This window comes from Thermochaetoides thermophila (genome assembly GCF_000221225.1).
Source record: "Thermochaetoides thermophila DSM 1495 unplaced genomic scaffold scf7180000011812, whole genome shotgun sequence".
Lineage (NCBI taxonomy): Eukaryota > Fungi > Ascomycota > Sordariomycetes > Sordariales > Chaetomiaceae > Thermochaetoides > Thermochaetoides thermophila.
Window position 1 is genome coordinate 598219 of NW_006383028.1, and position 16183 is coordinate 614401.

General features: G+C 52.3%; 5 protein-coding genes across 5 annotated transcripts; 3 read left to right on the forward strand and 2 right to left on the reverse strand.

Moving 5' to 3' along the window:
* Positions 1-1536: 1536 nt before the first annotated feature.
* CTHT_0009370 (glycine rich nucleic binding domain-containing protein) lies at positions 1537-2568 on the forward strand (the record flags this gene model as incomplete). Its single annotated transcript, XM_006691398.1, has 1 exon — positions 1537-2568. The coding sequence occupies one exon, from the start codon at positions 1537-1539 to the stop codon at positions 2566-2568; it is 1032 nt and encodes a 343-aa protein (XP_006691461.1).
* Positions 2569-2748: 180 nt separating this feature from the next.
* On the reverse strand, positions 2749-5256 carry CTHT_0009380 (uncharacterized protein; the record flags this gene model as incomplete). Its single annotated transcript, XM_006691399.1, has 1 exon — positions 2749-5256. One exon carries the CDS (start codon positions 5254-5256, stop codon positions 2749-2751), a length of 2508 nt encoding a protein of 835 aa, XP_006691462.1.
* Positions 5257-5743: 487 nt separating this feature from the next.
* CTHT_0009390 (RNA 3'-terminal phosphate cyclase-like protein) lies at positions 5744-6979 on the forward strand (the record flags this gene model as incomplete). Its single annotated transcript, XM_006691400.1, has 1 exon — positions 5744-6979. One exon carries the CDS (start codon positions 5744-5746, stop codon positions 6977-6979), a length of 1236 nt encoding a protein of 411 aa, XP_006691463.1.
* Positions 6980-7073: 94 nt separating this feature from the next.
* Positions 7074-8202, reverse strand: CTHT_0009400 (uncharacterized protein; the record flags this gene model as incomplete). The annotated part of the gene is made up of 2 exons (XM_006691401.1): positions 7074-7854; positions 7907-8202. 2 exons carry the CDS (start codon positions 8200-8202, stop codon positions 7074-7076), a joined length of 1077 nt encoding a protein of 358 aa, XP_006691464.1.
* Positions 8203-9264: 1062 nt separating this feature from the next.
* Positions 9265-14818, forward strand: CTHT_0009410 (carbamoyl-phosphate synthase arginine-specific large chain-like protein; the record flags this gene model as incomplete). Its single annotated transcript, XM_006691402.1, has 6 exons — positions 9265-9604; positions 9712-11393; positions 11544-11558; positions 12521-12943; positions 13269-14645; positions 14711-14818. 6 exons carry the CDS (start codon positions 9265-9267, stop codon positions 14816-14818), a joined length of 3945 nt encoding a protein of 1314 aa, XP_006691465.1.
* Positions 14819-16183: the final 1365 nt, after the last annotated feature.

The window sequence follows — 16183 nt, forward strand, 5'->3', positions numbered from 1 at the left end:
TCACTACTTATGCATGCTATGCTAGCTTCCTGCATTCTATCAACCATCGCGCCTGTCATTGCCATCCATTACCAGGGGGGGCTTGGGCCCCAAGTCCCCGTCTTGTGTGGGTTTTAGTATATGTACTTACTGTATGTACTTCCTGCCTATGTCCATAGAGAACGCCCTGGCAGTGTCTGCAGCCGTCGCGAACCTTGACGCAGGCACAGTAGAGCCAACACCGGCCATTGGTCCGTGTCATCCCCTGCCCGGCAGTCTTGCCTCGCCTCTCATCCGCGGCCGGAGCCAAAAATGCAATGCCACCTTGCATACCCCGGAATGGTCCCGGGATATGCATCATAGTTGCGATCCGAGGGTGGTAAAAGAAATTCCGGCTTCCCAAAAGAACGGCTTTCGGGCAAACGATTCGCTTATGAATTCGAGCAGAAAAGCCCAGATCGATCAAATAGCCAAGTTTGTGAGCTATGTGGTGTAGGTTGTTGTGTCCTGAAAACCTCAAGGCAGTAGGCAGTCAGCATGGGCAGAGCCATCGTCTGGGTGACTCCGCCCCTACCCAATATCATAAGTACTTAGTATTAAAATGATTCAAGCTGTTGTCTGCAAATCAGGATCCCTTCGAGTGTATTCTTATCAAATTTTTTGCTGTAGAATTGATGTGGTGCAAGCAACATCTCTATAGAATCTCTGATGCCGCGCTCGAATTTCAAATTGTTCCGGTGACTGAGTGCATGTTTCAAAGTGAGCGATCTAGAATTCATATGTTGCCAATTCTTTCACGTGCGTGTAGAGAGTGTTAGGCATTGCCCAGCTTCCTCGCCTCGAACCTGAGAGTAGCTCTGTGGTATTCTCTTCTAGAGATAAAATAAGGAACTGGGCATTCCTAGGGTCAACAAAGGGCTTTCACGTAACCTCGCCCTACCTGTAAAGCGCTTGATCTCTTTCAATATACATTGATCGCCTTCTGTTCCGATGAGTCGAGCATTCGTGGCAGGTGATGTAGACATTTTATGGACTATTGCCAACTTCGGTTTACACAGTAATTTGGATCGCTGCCATGATGCTGGATTCACATATATTTAACCCTAACCCTAATTGAAGTAGCCTAACTGATCGTACTATCTCGAGTTCCGGGCCGCGTGAGCTCCGGTGCGAGTTTCAGCTTTAGAACAATACTTGCCCGCATACTTTTGCCAGATCTTCGCTTTCAAATGATACCCAGATTTTTTCTCAATAAGCCCAATAATAACTCGGGAATTGTGCTTATAAGATCTATCAAGGGGATTCGAACAGACAACCTCAACTTGGTTGTCACCACATCTCTGTCTGACCGGCTGAGTCAACGCCTCCTAGACGATTCTCAAGATATATCGGAAGAGCACGTCTCTCCCAAATCACAGCCCCCGCTAACGACGTGTATTAATTCTTGGATGTTATAACTCGGAATATCACCACGAGAGTCAATTTGGAAGCGTAGAGGCTGGAATCCAGACGTTGCAACAGAACAAAATCTTGATTGACTTCTTGATTTCAGCCATCATGAGTTTCAAACTTCCTACCAAGTCCCTGCAAAACAATGGGGCTGCTATTGAGGAAGAGGAAGAAGATTACATGACCATGACATTCGATGACGACGCAACCGGCAGCTATGGTGGCACACGAAAACATGAAACGTCCCTCCAGCGTCATGCCCGCCTGCGCCGCGAAGCTGAAGCTCGTGCTCGACCTAAATCCAAGGCCGAGCTTGAAGCCGAAGCGGAGGCCAAGCGTGAAGCGGCCCTGTCGCGATCGCTGCTAGAGGCTAATCCGAAGAGCAAAGGTCTGGCGATGATGGCCAAGATGGGCTTCACCGGCGGAGCCCTGGGGAGACGATCTGGCGATAACGGCAGCGAGGGCAAGGAGATAATCCCAGAACCGCTAAAGATTGAGATCAAGGACGGCAGGGAAGGTATTGGGCTGGAGAGTGAACGGAAACGAAAGCTGAGGGAGGCGGCAGAGGCTGCAGGGGAAAGAGCGAAGAAGGCGCGGGCTGATGAGGGCGAATATCGGGAACGAATGCGGCGAGAACGGGAGGAAGCACGGCTGGAGAAGTTGGTCACGGCTGCACAGAAGGTTGCGGAGCGAATGGCTGAGGAAGAAGAAGACAAGAAGATGGTGTGCGATGAGGCAAAAAAGACCACCTCAGGACATCGTCCACTTCTCAAGACCATTCCTGTTGTCTGGAGGGGGCTGGTCAAGGCGCGTGAGGAGGCTGAGCGCGACCGCAAGATGCGGTACGACCTAGAACAGGGGTTGCTGGCGTCGCGGCTGCCGACATATGAGGATTCAGAGGAGGAGGACGACGACAAGACGGCTTTAAGCAAGATACAGACAACTTATGTGTTTGCTGATGATCTAGATGAGGAGGATCCGGAGCTTGAGGAGTTCAATGCGTTATCCCCAGACGAAAAACTGCGCCGAGTGGTCTTATATTTACGCGAGAATTACAACTATTGTTTCTGGTGCAAGTATCGGTATCCAGACACGGAGATGGAGGGTTGTCCAGGGCTAATGGAAGAGGATCACGAATAAAGGTAGAAACTCAAAAAATAAAACAATTCTCTTGCTTAGACTCCAAGTCCATATCACATGTACATTCATAACCGCTTTTCTATCTGACAGATGTGGCCATAGAACTCTAACTCCAAGGATATCTTCATGCAGCTGGTAGTAGATTTAAGCATATTGTACAGGTTAGTATACAGAAACACATCAGAGCTTCTCTTCTTCGCCGCGGATTTTCTGCAACTTAAGGCGCTTTTCGATAACAGTTGGGTCCTTCAGCATCACAATGTCGTATACACCCATCTCATGAGCAGCCTCATCCATTCCTGCCTTTATGTCGTTCAGATCCAGGCAATACTGCTTGGCCTTATGAACAACAATCTTCTCCAAAATAGCCTCCTTCTCTTCAAGCTCTTCTTCCTCGCTGAGCTCGTCACCTTTGTGGCCCTGCCGAATCAGCTCCATTCTGTGTTGCCGGATCATGGCATCTAGCACCTTCTTCCCCTGCACCACTCGGGTTGCGTTCCGCATAGTGCGGGCTTGGAATGCGCCAATACCAGTGAGTAATTCCAACAGGAGTGCATCCGGTGGATGAAACCCGAAGATCTCCTTCATGGCTCGGGCAGCCACGATGAAGCCGGAATAGTCGCGAGCCTTGAGCATCGAGAAAAGTATGGTGCGAGGGAGCTGAGCGAAGAGTTCCGCGGAGTCGAACGTCCAATCCGCCTCGACCATATCCTTGAAGAAACTCCGGGCAAGGCTGATGTCTCTCCTGGCGAGAACAGGGTCTCGCTGGATGAGGCGATTGACTGAAAGGCAATTGAACAAGGTTAAGAAGGTGTGCCCGTCGGGTCGAATGCCCTGTTCCTTGGTCATGCTGTTGTACAAGCCAATCGCTTGCTCGTTGTCGTTATTCTGCGAGTATGACCGAATCAACTGATTCATGAGGAAGCTCGTTGTGCCGATCTCGGCCTCCTTGAGCACCGCAAAGAGCTCCAACAAGCGCCCATGAAGCTTGCGAGAGCAGTAGCTTTCTGCTAAAAGGCAGAAAGTCTCTGCCGATGCTCTGGTCCGACAGATGTACTCTGGCTGGTCCCCCTCTCTGCTAATAGCAGATTCGGCTGGCGATGGTAAGGGCTTGTCGTATTCGGGTTCTACGCCATGCTTGCGAGCATGGACGTAAGCCAAACGCGCCTGAATCATCTTCCATGCTAGTGCCTCAGCTTTCTGAAGATTTTCAGCCGTTTCCGACCTCATCCATGCGCCAATAAGGCCGTTTAGCTGGACAGCAGGGGTTGTGATGCCTCGACTTTGGGCATATACCACCACCTTGTAAGCACCATCAAGGTCTCCTGCGCCAATCAGGCGTTTCAACCATTTCCCAATGAAGAAATGGTTGCCAACGAAAATTGGCAACCTTGTCTTCCCGCGAATATCGATGGCGCCAGAAAACATCATATCGACGAAAGCCTGTAGAGCATATTCCATGCAATCGCCTGCCAGAAACATGGCTATGATCTCGTCGTAGTCTTCAATGGTCATCTTTTCCCCAAGAAGGGCCCTCATCTGTCGGTATCTGTTCCAAGCATTATCAGATTCGGGCGGGCTTTTTGCCATGAGTGCACGGATGAGGGGAATGAGGATCCGAGGGTCTGGTGAATGGGGAGATTGCAGAAGAGTGTCAGCAGCACGCTGAGCCCGGTCTGTATCGCCGCGAAGAGACAGCATGCGGATTCCTAGCTCATAGAATTGTTTGAACGTCTCGGGATTGGAACCAAGAGTGGCAACCGACTTTTTCCACGTCTCAATGGCCTCTTCTTCCCAACCCTCGATAAACATGGCTTCAATGGCGAGAAGCTTTTGCGAGTCACGAAAAGGAACACCAGCTGCTTTCATATCTTTCGACAAAATGTAGATGTGCTGCATGCGGTTTGGGTTGTCTACTCCATTGCCCTCGTACGACAGGAGCGTCCACAAAAAATTCCACACTTCATAGGGCACATTCTCCCAGGCAGTTGAGAGTGCTTTCCGTGCTGACGAGTAGAACTTCCAACAGTCGGCGATGTCCTTGGATTTTGGAATGCCGCCGAGAACAAGGGTGTCGCGGGTGAAAAATGTGTTTAGGCGACGAACTGTTCGTTGGTGAGCCCCCGTGAAGCCTGGAATGCGAAGAAGGCCATATTCCTCGCCTTCTGGACCTATCTTCCCTTTATATCGGACTGCCAATATCTTCTTGAAATGCTGGTACAACTCGTCTGCTTTTTGGGGATCCTCTTGGTTCTTTAGCTGCTGCAGCATGCTTATGGTGGTTTCTAGATCTTTCTCCAGGTTCTTGATGCGTTTCTGAACGTCCGCGTCCAGGCCTGTGGCCGACATATTGAATTCATCGAGGTCGCGAAGGGGCCGACGCTTTCCAGTGGCATCCTGCTCCCAGTATGTGACCAGGGGTTCATTGTCATTGTTTTCAACGTTGTCTGGCTGGCTGTCATCTTCCTCCTCAAGGAACTTTTGGAGAGCCTTAGAGTCGAGAGATGCCGTGTTGTGGTTCCGGGAAGCCAGAGGCTGGGGCTTGGTGAGCCGAAGAGCCCGCCGCGAAAATGTCCTTGCAGTGATTGAGAACGGTCGTGTATTGGCAGGTCGCAGCGAGTCGAGACACGACTTACAGACATAGCTGCTGCAGCGGCTGATGTCGAGTGAAAAGGTCCTCGGCGGCATGGGGAAGTAGTGGGATGCTGGTTGCTGGTTGTTGGTTGCTCGGTCGGTCAGATCATGAATTAAAATCGAAATGCGACGACCGCTTCACTGATTCCATCCTGTTTCTTGCGAGGATAACGACAAGAGATGCAGTAGTAGGAACCTAATATGAATGAATCAAAACCTAGCAGCCAAAAACACGGCCGGACGGCGGCTGCTTTGCAATCTTGCCTCCCCTTGTTCTGGTCGGCTCGACGTTCACATCCATCTTTTTGCTGGGGCCGACCCACCCGATTTCTTATCAGCGCTCCGATAAAACTTCACCGCCCGGCAGAATCGGTCGGATCCTCCCAAAATTTCTGGGGCTGCGGCTCCTCCAGATCACCATTGACCTGTCCTTCGACCTTGTGATAGCAGCAATTGGATGCCATCGCAGCACGCAATATTGAATCTCGTTGCCTAGTAATGGAGGCAGCCTATTCAACCAAACTATACCGTGACAGAAGCCATGGCAGAGCCCAAACCCGAATTCCTTCGCTTCACCGGCCACCGCGCCTTCACACAGCGCCTGGTGCTCGCGACACTATACGGCCGACCGATACACATTTCCAAGATTCGTAGCTCATCGGCAACCAACCCAGGCCTTGCGCCGCACGAGATTTCCTTTCTGCGACTTCTCGAGTCTGTGACGAACGGCAGCATCATCGATGTTTCGTACAGCGGCACAACCATTACCTACCAACCGGGCTTGATCACAGGCACCGTCCCAGGCATGAACGCTTCGCTCTCAAGCGACGCGATTGAACACGTGATTCCGGCAACGAACACCCGCGGCATTACATACTTCCTGATTCCATTAGCGCTACTCGCGCCCTTCTCCAAAGCTCATCTGAACGTGCGATTCACTGGTCCGGGTGTCATCACCTCTGCCACTCATGGCGCCCGCGATCTCTCAATCGACACATTCCGTACCGCTGTGCTCCCGCTATACGGCCTTTTTGGCATCCCTCCAGCACGCATTGAACTGCGGGTGCTACAGCGATCGTGCGCTGGACCCGGGGGCAAGGGCGGCGGCGGAATTGTTGAGATGCGCTTTGCGAGTCAAGTGCGCCTACCCAAGACGCTGCACCTTAACCGTCGGCCTGGAAAAGTACGGCGCATACGCGGCGTTGCCTATTGCACTGGTGTCGCAGCGAGCCACAACAACCGCATGATCACAGCCGCCCGCGGCGTGCTCAACCAGCTTGTGTCGGATGTACACATCGCCGCCCAATACGACCCGGCCCCTCTGGTGGCGGAGAAGGGCACTACGCAGAAAAAGAAGACCGGAATTGGGTTTGGGTTAAGTTTAGTTGCGGAGACGAGTGCTGAGGGGGTAATCTATGCTGCTGACGAAGTGGCTCCTCCAGAAGGCGGCGTGGTGCCTGAAGACATTGGCGAGAAGTGCGCTTACCAATTATTGGACGTGATAGCTCAGGGCGGCTGTGTCATGGCTGCATCAGCGCCAACTGTTCTTACGCTGATGGCCATGGGCTCAGAAGATGTGGGAAGGTTAAGATTGGGTAGGAGAGTGGTGAGTCCAGAGTTGTTAGAACTCGCGAGGGACCTGAAAGCGTTTGGAGCAGCAAGCTGGGGTATACGAGATGCCGGAGACGATGAAGATGATGCCGAAGGGGAATTGGGCGATCTTATAGTGTCGGTTAAGGGTACAGGTGTTGGCAATGTCGGGCGCAAGGTTGCATAATAACAACCAGCTATTACATCTAATAATGAATAGAACAAGATTCATCCAAAAGATCTTGATGATATGCTATCAAGATAAAACAGGCGAGTAATTATCACTGTCTCTGTTGCCCCCTCAGAAGTCTTCTCCTGCGTTCTGCAGCCAAGGCGGCGAGCGTGGCGTTGTAACCCAGCGTGCGCAGCGAATATGCCGCTGGCCCAGGAGCTTGGACACCACTGGCAACAGCCCGAACAGTATGAATGATGTGAAAACTGGACAGCACAGCATTGCCCGATCTCAGGACGTCCAACATATCCACGTTGGCCCTGGATGAAGAGTATGCGTTCCCCCCTCGATTATGTTCATCGCCACTCCCTCCCTCTCGGCCATTGCATGCTTCCGGAAGAGGCTGAAGCTCGATGCTGTCGCCGCCGTCTGCGATAAACGGGTTGTCTCTCAACACGCCTCGCTCCTCAGCATCGTGGTCCTGTGTTGTGCTTGCCTGAGCAGTGGTAGGCTGTTCTGCCCGATCTATACTTGGACCAATCGTCGGTAAGCCTGGAGAGACTGCCTTTTTAAGCCGCTCGCGCTCTCGATGGACTGCCAACATAAGGCACTGCAGGCCCAATATCATTAAGTCGAAGAACAACAAGGTCAGTCTGGTTGTCGGAGGCTTCTGGCCGATGAAGTCGATGATGACGCCGCCATGCAGGTAGCCGCGAGTTGCCTCTCCCGCTTGCGGCAAAGAAAAGAAGGCGTGTGAAAGGATACACAGGGTACCCGGTAGGAAGATGGCATAAATATGTGGCTGCTCGGCTGGCAGAAGCAGACCATCTTTGGGAGTGAGAAATGCGGAGTGTGGTATGAGGCGGAGCAGAAAACGGAACAGTGAGCATCTAGATGTTGTCAGCGCCGGAAGATGCGTGGATTTCATGATGTATGACTCACTCCAGATAGTAAATAATGCACATATACACAATAACAATCATGTCAAGGCTCTTCTGAAGATGGCTGACAAACTCCAACTTCTTGGCCAGTCCCTCGCGCTGTTTCTCACGTTGCCACGACTCTGACGACGGGCCGCCGGATGCGCGGTCGCCAAAATTGTATTCGGGAAGTACATTACGTCGGTCTCGTAGTCGAGAACCAGCCGCGCCGTCAGTGTCGTCGGCGCGATGGACGTCGGGCCGTGGCGGTAGCTGCCGGGCAGCGGAGCTCGAGCTCGGGCCCGGATCATGGTTCATAGCTCGCCGCGGTTGGGTGAGATTGTTGGGAGCGAATTGTGGTAATATCACATAGCTGGGGCTGGGAGCTGAGAGTTAGTTCAAATAGAGCTCAAGAAGCGCGCCGGACATAGCCGGTCTGAAGTTGGCAGCCGTGTGGTGTTCTGGTGTCGTGTCTGCAGGTGACGACGCTCAGCTGTCGCTACGTCGCGCTCGATGGGGACGGAGCACGATGGGGCGACGTATCCCGCACCCCTGCAACTGTGACAGGGCTTCGGTTGAGGTTCCGCCGCGGATCACTGCTAGTCTTGGCATGAATCCACGGCTGATGCGGGGGTTAGGGTTGTTCCAGGAGACTTCCCCTGTGAGCTCCCCGGTTGTTTTGAATTTGCAACACATAGACATGGCTATGATTTTGTTATCTAAACTACGCAAAATATTGACTGCAGTCCCCATGGACAGCATATCAAGCCTCTAGAATCAAGATAACAGACCACCTGTGAGACCGCAGCAGGACAATGGCCTGCTCAAATGGACCGTCGTCGTTTCAGGGACTTGGTGTCCCGTAAGTTTACATGGAAGTGATGAAGTCACAGAATCATCAACCCCTGTGATGCCGGTCTCTGGATCTGAACCCGCCTTTTCAGGCCACATGGCATTTCACGACAACTGCCTGTTCTCTGCTTGCACCACAGGATGCTTCGTTGCATTTTCCCAGTACCCTCCGGAGTCGGAAGCAGCCGTCCGAAAATTTTTTTTTGTTTGCGCTAGGGTCCGGCTGCAGACACGGCCGACAAGGGACCAGAACAGTCACACCTTATCTCTTATCGAACCCCACATCGGCCCGTCTCCAACACTTTTTTCTGGTTCCAGCGCCGCCGGGGCCCCGAGTTTTGTTCACATATTGCCATCTTCCATTCCAACCCCGAACCCAAACCCCCTCCACCACCAGAGCGGCCAGGCACGACCTGTGATTCTGTCAATTGGCGCGTACGAAGGACCGGAGTGCTGCCTACACACCTTGAAGCGGGAATCCGACTGAGGCTCTTGCCCCATCGCCTGCCGCTCTCCGAACCACGAAACATGCTGTCGGCCGTCTACAAGGCGGGTCGCGCTCCTGCCGTCCTCCGTCATGGTCGCCGTGTTCCCGTGGCCTCCTCGCAGCTGAGGCCGCTGGTCACGGGCTCGAATGCCAGCCCATTCCGCACACAGGCCGACGCCGCTATCTCGTCTAGGTTACCCCAAAGGCGGCTGCTCTCGGCCACGGCCGCCATGGCCGCCGTGGCCCAGCAGGCCCCTAACCCAAAGGCGTACCTCGAGAGCGGTGTCATAAAACCAAAGGAGCACGTCGATGTCAAGAAGGTGCTGGTCATTGGTAGCGGTGGTCTTTCCATTGGCCAGGCCGGCGAGTTCGACTATTCTGGTATGTTTGGCCCTGAAGGCGACGGAATGAGTCACACCTAAGACCGCGCGGTGTGCGCATGTCCCAAGCACACAGATGACTGACCTACGACTGGCACGCGCAAACAGGATCGCAGGCCCTCAAGGCCCTCAAGGAGGCTGGCGTGAAGTCGGTACTCATCAACCCCAACATTGCGACCATCCAGACCAACCATAGCCTCGCCGATGAGGTCTACTACCTCCCTGTCACTCCGGAATATGTCGAGTACGTTATCCAGAAGGAGAAGCCCGATGGCATCTTCCTCTCCTTCGGCGGTCAAACTGCTCTCAACCTCGGCGTCCAGATGCAGAAGCGTGGCTTGTTCGAGAAGTACGGCGTCAGGGTCCTTGGCACCAGTATCAGGACCCTCGAGCTCAGCGAGGACAGAGACCTGTTCGCCAAGGCTCTTGAGGAGATCAACATCCCGATTGCGAAGTCGATCGCTGTCAATACCGTCGATGAGGCCCTGGAGGCCGCTCGCAAGGTCGGGTATCCCATTATCGTCCGTGCTGCCTATGCGCTTGGCGGCCTGGGGTCTGGCTTCGCAAACAACGAGGAGGAGCTGCGGAACATGGCTGCTCGCTCGCTCACACTCTCACCGCAAATCCTGGTCGAAAAGTCTCTTAAGGGTTGGAAGGAGGTTGAATATGAGGTCGTCCGTGATGCAAACAACAACTGCATCACCGTGTGCAACATGGAAAACTTTGACCCCTTGGGTATCCACACCGGTGACTCTATCGTCGTGGCTCCCAGTCAGACTTTGAGCGACGAGGAGTACCATATGCTGCGCTCGGCTGCCATCAAGATTGTTCGTCACCTGGGCGTAGTTGGTGAGTGCAACGTTCAGTACGCCCTGCAACCCGACGGTCTCGACTACCGTGTCATCGAAGTCAATGCTCGTCTCTCCCGCTCGTCTGCTCTGGCTTCCAAGGCGACCGGCTACCCCCTAGCGTATACTGCTGCCAAGATTGGATTGGGCCACAGCCTGCCGGAGCTTCCCAACGCCGTCACCAAGACGACGACCGCCAACTTTGAGCCCTCGCTGGATTACATTGTCACCAAGATTCCCAGGTGGGATCTGTCCAAGTTCCAGCACGTCAAGCGCGACATCGGCAGCGCCATGAAGTCGGTCGGAGAGGTCATGGCTATCGGCCGTACCTTTGAGGAGTCGTTCCAGAAGGCTATCCGCATGGTCGACCCCAAATTTGTTGGCTTCCAGGGAGCGAAGTTCGAGGACCTTGATTATGAACTTCAGAATCCGACTGACCGCCGCTGGTTGGCGATCGGTCAAGCGATGCTTCACGAGAATTATACTGTTGACCGTATCCACGAGCTGACTAAGATCGACAAGTGGTTCCTTTACAAGCTCCAGAACATCGTCGATTGCACCAAGGAGCTCCAGCAGATTGGTAGCCTCAGCGCTCTGAAGAAGGAGCACATCCTCAAGGCCAAGAAGCTGGGTTTCTCCGACAAGCAGATTGCCATTGCTGTTGGTAGCACTGAAGACGAGGTCCGGGCTCGCCGTCTGGAATTTGGCATTCGTCCGTGGGTCAAGAAGATCGATACACTTGCCGCCGAGTTCCCTGCCGATACCAATTACCTCTACACCACCTACAACGCCTCATCTCACGATGTCACCTTTGATGACAAGGGCACTATCGTCTTGGGCAGCGGTGTCTACCGTATTGGCAGCTCAGTCGAATTCGATTGGTGTGCCGTCAGTGCCACCCAAGCTTTGCGAAAGATTGGAGAGAAGACAGTTGTGATCAATGTAAGTCGTGATACTTCCTTTCACCCCAGTATTGTTGATTCCCTCCATTCCAAGATTGCTGCCTATACGTTTTTGTGTTTACCAACGATGGTCCATAACTTGCGGCTACACATCTCTTTCCTTCCCGGACCATGCTGCTTCAATGTTCAGCAGAATCTCAACACAGTGAGTTGAGACTGCCACAATGGCTGAAATGAAGGCGAGTGTCTTACCTAAAAGTCTCACAATTTTTTGTGGACTCTCAACAGAATAGGTGCGGATTATGACTTCCATAATGGCTCAAATGTAGGCAAGTGTCTGCCTGAGAGTCTCTTTAAGTTTCCTGGGGGCCCTCACTCTTTGCTCTCGTCCACCCGGATCATCGTTTTCTGTATTTTCGCCCTGTCTCTCCTTTCAGTCGCCCTGTCTCCTGAACAGTCTGCCTTCATCCACATCATCTACAATAACTTCTTTTGTTCCTGGATGGGAGAGTGCTTTCCAAGCTGTCATGGGGGCCACCCGGATGCGTATCAAGGACACTCCAGACATCTGAAAAACCTTTATTTCGACATATTTTTCAAGGACAAAATCGACGTGGAGGCGGTTACGGGCCAGCATCTCTGTTAATTTTGCGTCCGGCCTTTTCGAGGTTTTGAAGAGCGCCACCTCACCCACAGTGGACTTCTTCAAAGGCCTACCCTACCCTCGTTCAAGCTCGCCTGGGGGGTTTATATTCTAGCTCTTGAAAAGCCCGGGAAGGGGGTAATCTTTCCTGTGTCTACATTGGTTAAGGCCTCATTTGAGGGCATTCCCACCATGCGCGGAATGTACATGAGGCTGAAGTAGTATGTCGACTGCTTCTTGCTTCCTTCTTTAGTGGAGAAGGCCCTCAATGACGGGTACAAGATTGTCCACGAGGAGGTGCTCTGCTGAGTTGAACGCCCAAAACCATGCGTTTCTCCTCTCGGGCCCTGTTCTATGCAGTCGAAGCCGCTCTCACCCACTTCTTCTGGGTGACCGAGAAGTGGATCGACCGCCACCTGGCCTAACTAGCTTTGTGGACACCGGCCTCTCTGGAAAATGTTGGATTGTGCAGCCACTCCAGCATGCGGGACTCAATTCATGGGGTTAATATTCATGATCCAGAGACCCTTGATGTTGCCGCTGAAGCTAGTGAGAAGGCTCAAATTGAGGTTAAGCGGCAATGGAACCGCAAGTGGCATCGACACCAACTAGCCACTCACCGGGAAGCCTATATTTCTGCGTTGAGAGAGTGTGTTAGGCCGCCCAGGGCCAATAATCCGGGCCAGAGCGCAGCCCGTGCTAGGGAGAGGGCCCAAAGGGCTTTTGGAGAAGTGCTACTGCAGCCAGTTGTGACAAAGCCTCCAAGTACAAACACAGCTACACGAGTCACATTCGGCACCTGCACCCGCGAGCGTATGGCCCTTCCTGAGAAGCAGCCGTACTTCTGTCTGCTGTGCAAATGCACCCTCGCCAGCAATTCGAACTGGCACAGGTACAGGCGAACTGACCGCCACCTGGAGCATATCAATGCTCTCAAGAAGAGTGGGGTGTACTCTTCCCTCCCCGGCATGGAATACCCAAGGCCGTGATTCAGTTGGAATTTTCTGCTGTTGGGAGTGGACCCATTGTGGGCATTTGTCTTTTATGCGTCTTTTCAGTTTTGAGACCATGGATCTGTTTTCTCCCATGTGGGCATTTACTTCGAAGAGTGGTTCGAAGGCTTGCTACAGATAGTGGCTATTGTGGACCGTCTCCTTGTGGGGTTGTCTTCAAGCTTTCCCTGGACTTTAATGGCTTTTGCTCATTGCTTTTTCTTTGCTGTTGTTCAAGATGAAGATGAGCCAGGAAATGCTAACATGACTGTAATTTTAGATGAACCCGGAAACTTTGAGCACAGATTACGATAATGCTGACAGATTATATTTTGAAGAGCTCAGTTATGAACGTGTAATGGACATTTATGAGCTCGAAGAGGCGAGTGGTGTTGTGGTGTCTGTCGGTGGTCAGCTGCCCCAGAACATCGCCCTCCGTTTACAGGAGACAGGTGGCGCCAATGTTCTGGGGACGGACCCTCGCAATATTGACCGAGCCGAAGACAGGCAGAAATTCTCCGAGATTTTGGACAGTATTGGCGTTGATCAACCGGCATGGAAAGAGTTGACATCCGTGAAAGCAGCCGAGGAGTTCGCCGAGCAAGTTGGCTACCCTGTTCTGGTTCGTCCCAGCTATGTCCTTTCTGGCGCTGCCATGACCGTGATCCGGAGCAAGGAGGAGCTGAAGGACAAGCTAGAAGCTGCCGCCGAGGTCTCACCAGACCATCCGGTGGTGATTAGCAAGTTCATCGAAGGTGCTCAGGAGATTGACTTGGACGCCGTTGCGTACCAGGGCAATCTGATCCTGCACGCTGTTAGTGAGCATGTCGAGCAGGCTGGCGTCCACTCTGGTGATGCAACCCTCGTTCTCCCTCCCGTCAACTTGGACAACGATATTATGCAGCGTCTTAAAGACATCGCTCAGAAAATCGCCAAGGCGCTGCAGATTACTGGCCCCTTTAACATGCAAGTTATTAAGGCCGATGATCCGGAAGGTGGCGCCCCGGCACTCAAGGTGATTGAGTGCAACTTGCGTGCTTCACGCTCATTCCCTTTTGTTAGCAAGGTTTTGGGCACCAACTTCATCGATGTCGCGACTAAGGCGCTTGTTGGCAAGAACGTTCCGGAGCCCGTGGATCTGATGGCAGTCAAGCGCAATTATCTTGCGACCAAGGTTCCGCAGTTTTCTTGGACGCGTCTTGCTGGCGCCGACCCTTTCCTAGGGGTCGAAATGGCCTCTACGGGCGAGGTGGCCTGCTTCGGCAAGGATCTCGTCGAGGCCTACTGGACTTCACTCCAGTCGACCATGAACTTTCGGGTCCCCGAGCCCGGTGAGGGTCTCCTCTTTGGCGGCGAGCTGAGCAAGCCTTGGCTCACGGCTGTCGTTGATTACTTGGCTCCTCTCGGCTACAAGCTGTACGCCGCTGATGCAGAGGTGAAGAAGCATCTCGAATCGACGTCCAAGCACGCTATCAGTGTTCAGGTTATCGAGTTCCCCGCCCATGACAAGCGTGCGCTGCGCGAGGTGTTCGAAAAGTACGACATCCGCGGCGTCTTCAACCTTGCCCAGGCGCGTGGCAAAACAATCCATGACGTCGACTATGTGATGCGCCGCAATGCCGTCGATTTTGGCGTCCCTCTTTTCATGGAACCTCAGGTAATTATAGTCCCTCCCCGCTATTCTGAATCAAGAGTCAACTTGCTGATTTGTTTACTCCAAAGACTGCCATCCTTTTCGCGCAATGCTTGAGCGAGAAGCTTCCTCGTCCCTCGGGTATTCCCTCTGAAGTCCGCAGATGGTCCGAGTTCCTTGGTGGAAAGCCCCTCTGAGTGTACACTAAACTTTGCTTTTCATGCTTCTAGTATATACATATCAGGTTCTTTAATCTATCTGTTTTCGTCTCTCACTTTCGAGGTTGGTTAGTTGCTTGTTTTAGTAGTGAGACTCGCTATCTTAGGTTATCAAATGGTCTCTTCGGATCGTATCCTGGGTCACTCCAAGATATGGGATTATGTCCACGACCCGACTTCATAACGGTTCCTCCATAGTCATTCTTTAACGACCTACCTGAGTTGTGATAGATGGAATTGCAATACTCCGGCATTTCGTTGACACAACGTTGCCTCTCTTGTCAAGACATGGAGTTGGTGCATCATTGAACTAACCTGTCTGACTTCCGACGCTCTGGCCAGCGCTTTGCAACAAACAGGAAAATAGTGATTGTGCGGTGCAGGTGTAAGCGAATAGTAACGCAAGAATAGGAGACGGAGAATATGGACTGCAAAAGCCAAAGTTTTCTTCACTCAGTTCTTGCTCGGGGATCACTTATGTCATCATACCCCGTCACTTGAGCTGCATTGAAGCACTTTAAACCTTAAACAATGTTATCCATAAGATCAACTCTCTATGATGCCAGCAGATCATGAGACTTATGGTAGTCCTTATAACCCACTGAGCTCGATGGTTCAAGACAATGACTACTCATTCCTGTGCTACTAAGTGACCAAATGTGCAATATCAACCTAAGTAATGTATTGAATTACCCACAATGGAATCTCCCGTTCCAGGATGGCTCGATATCTAATTAGAGATAGCCAAGCCCATCCAGCTTCTTTCGAAAGCCATGCAAGGGCTAGTCTTAACCCGTACTTCCTCCAACTGTAAACTGTTCTGAGTGCAGAAAGCCGCTATACCAGGAGTCTGCATGGTAGAGATCCGTTGAGCTGAAGCTCGACGCGAACCAGAACCGCAGAAAGCCAAAACGAAACCATGTAAACACGATCCCAAACCCACAAGTATAAAGCAACAATTGGATCCTTATGGATCAACTGCAGATTGCCTATCATCCACTCTGGATACCTCCTTCAGAAGTTCATGAACCCATCCGGCAACCGTTTGGTTTGATCCTCGATGGTCTTGGCTCGCTTCCTTGGTGGCTCATTGCCATCAGTGTTAAGATCCGGAAGAATGCTATCAAACTCTTCGTAACCCCCAGTTCTTGCCTTTCAAATCATCCACCACCTTAGCCATTCACGTTGAGACCCATTCTGGGTTTTCCGATAGAGGTGGTAAAGGACAACCGGCAGGCCTGTGTGGCAATCTCTTTTTGGGAATTTGTAAGCCGCGTTTGGCCTCGACTGCGAAGTATTGAACTTACACCATCTTATGCTCGAGCTTCTCCCTGTAGCCCTTAT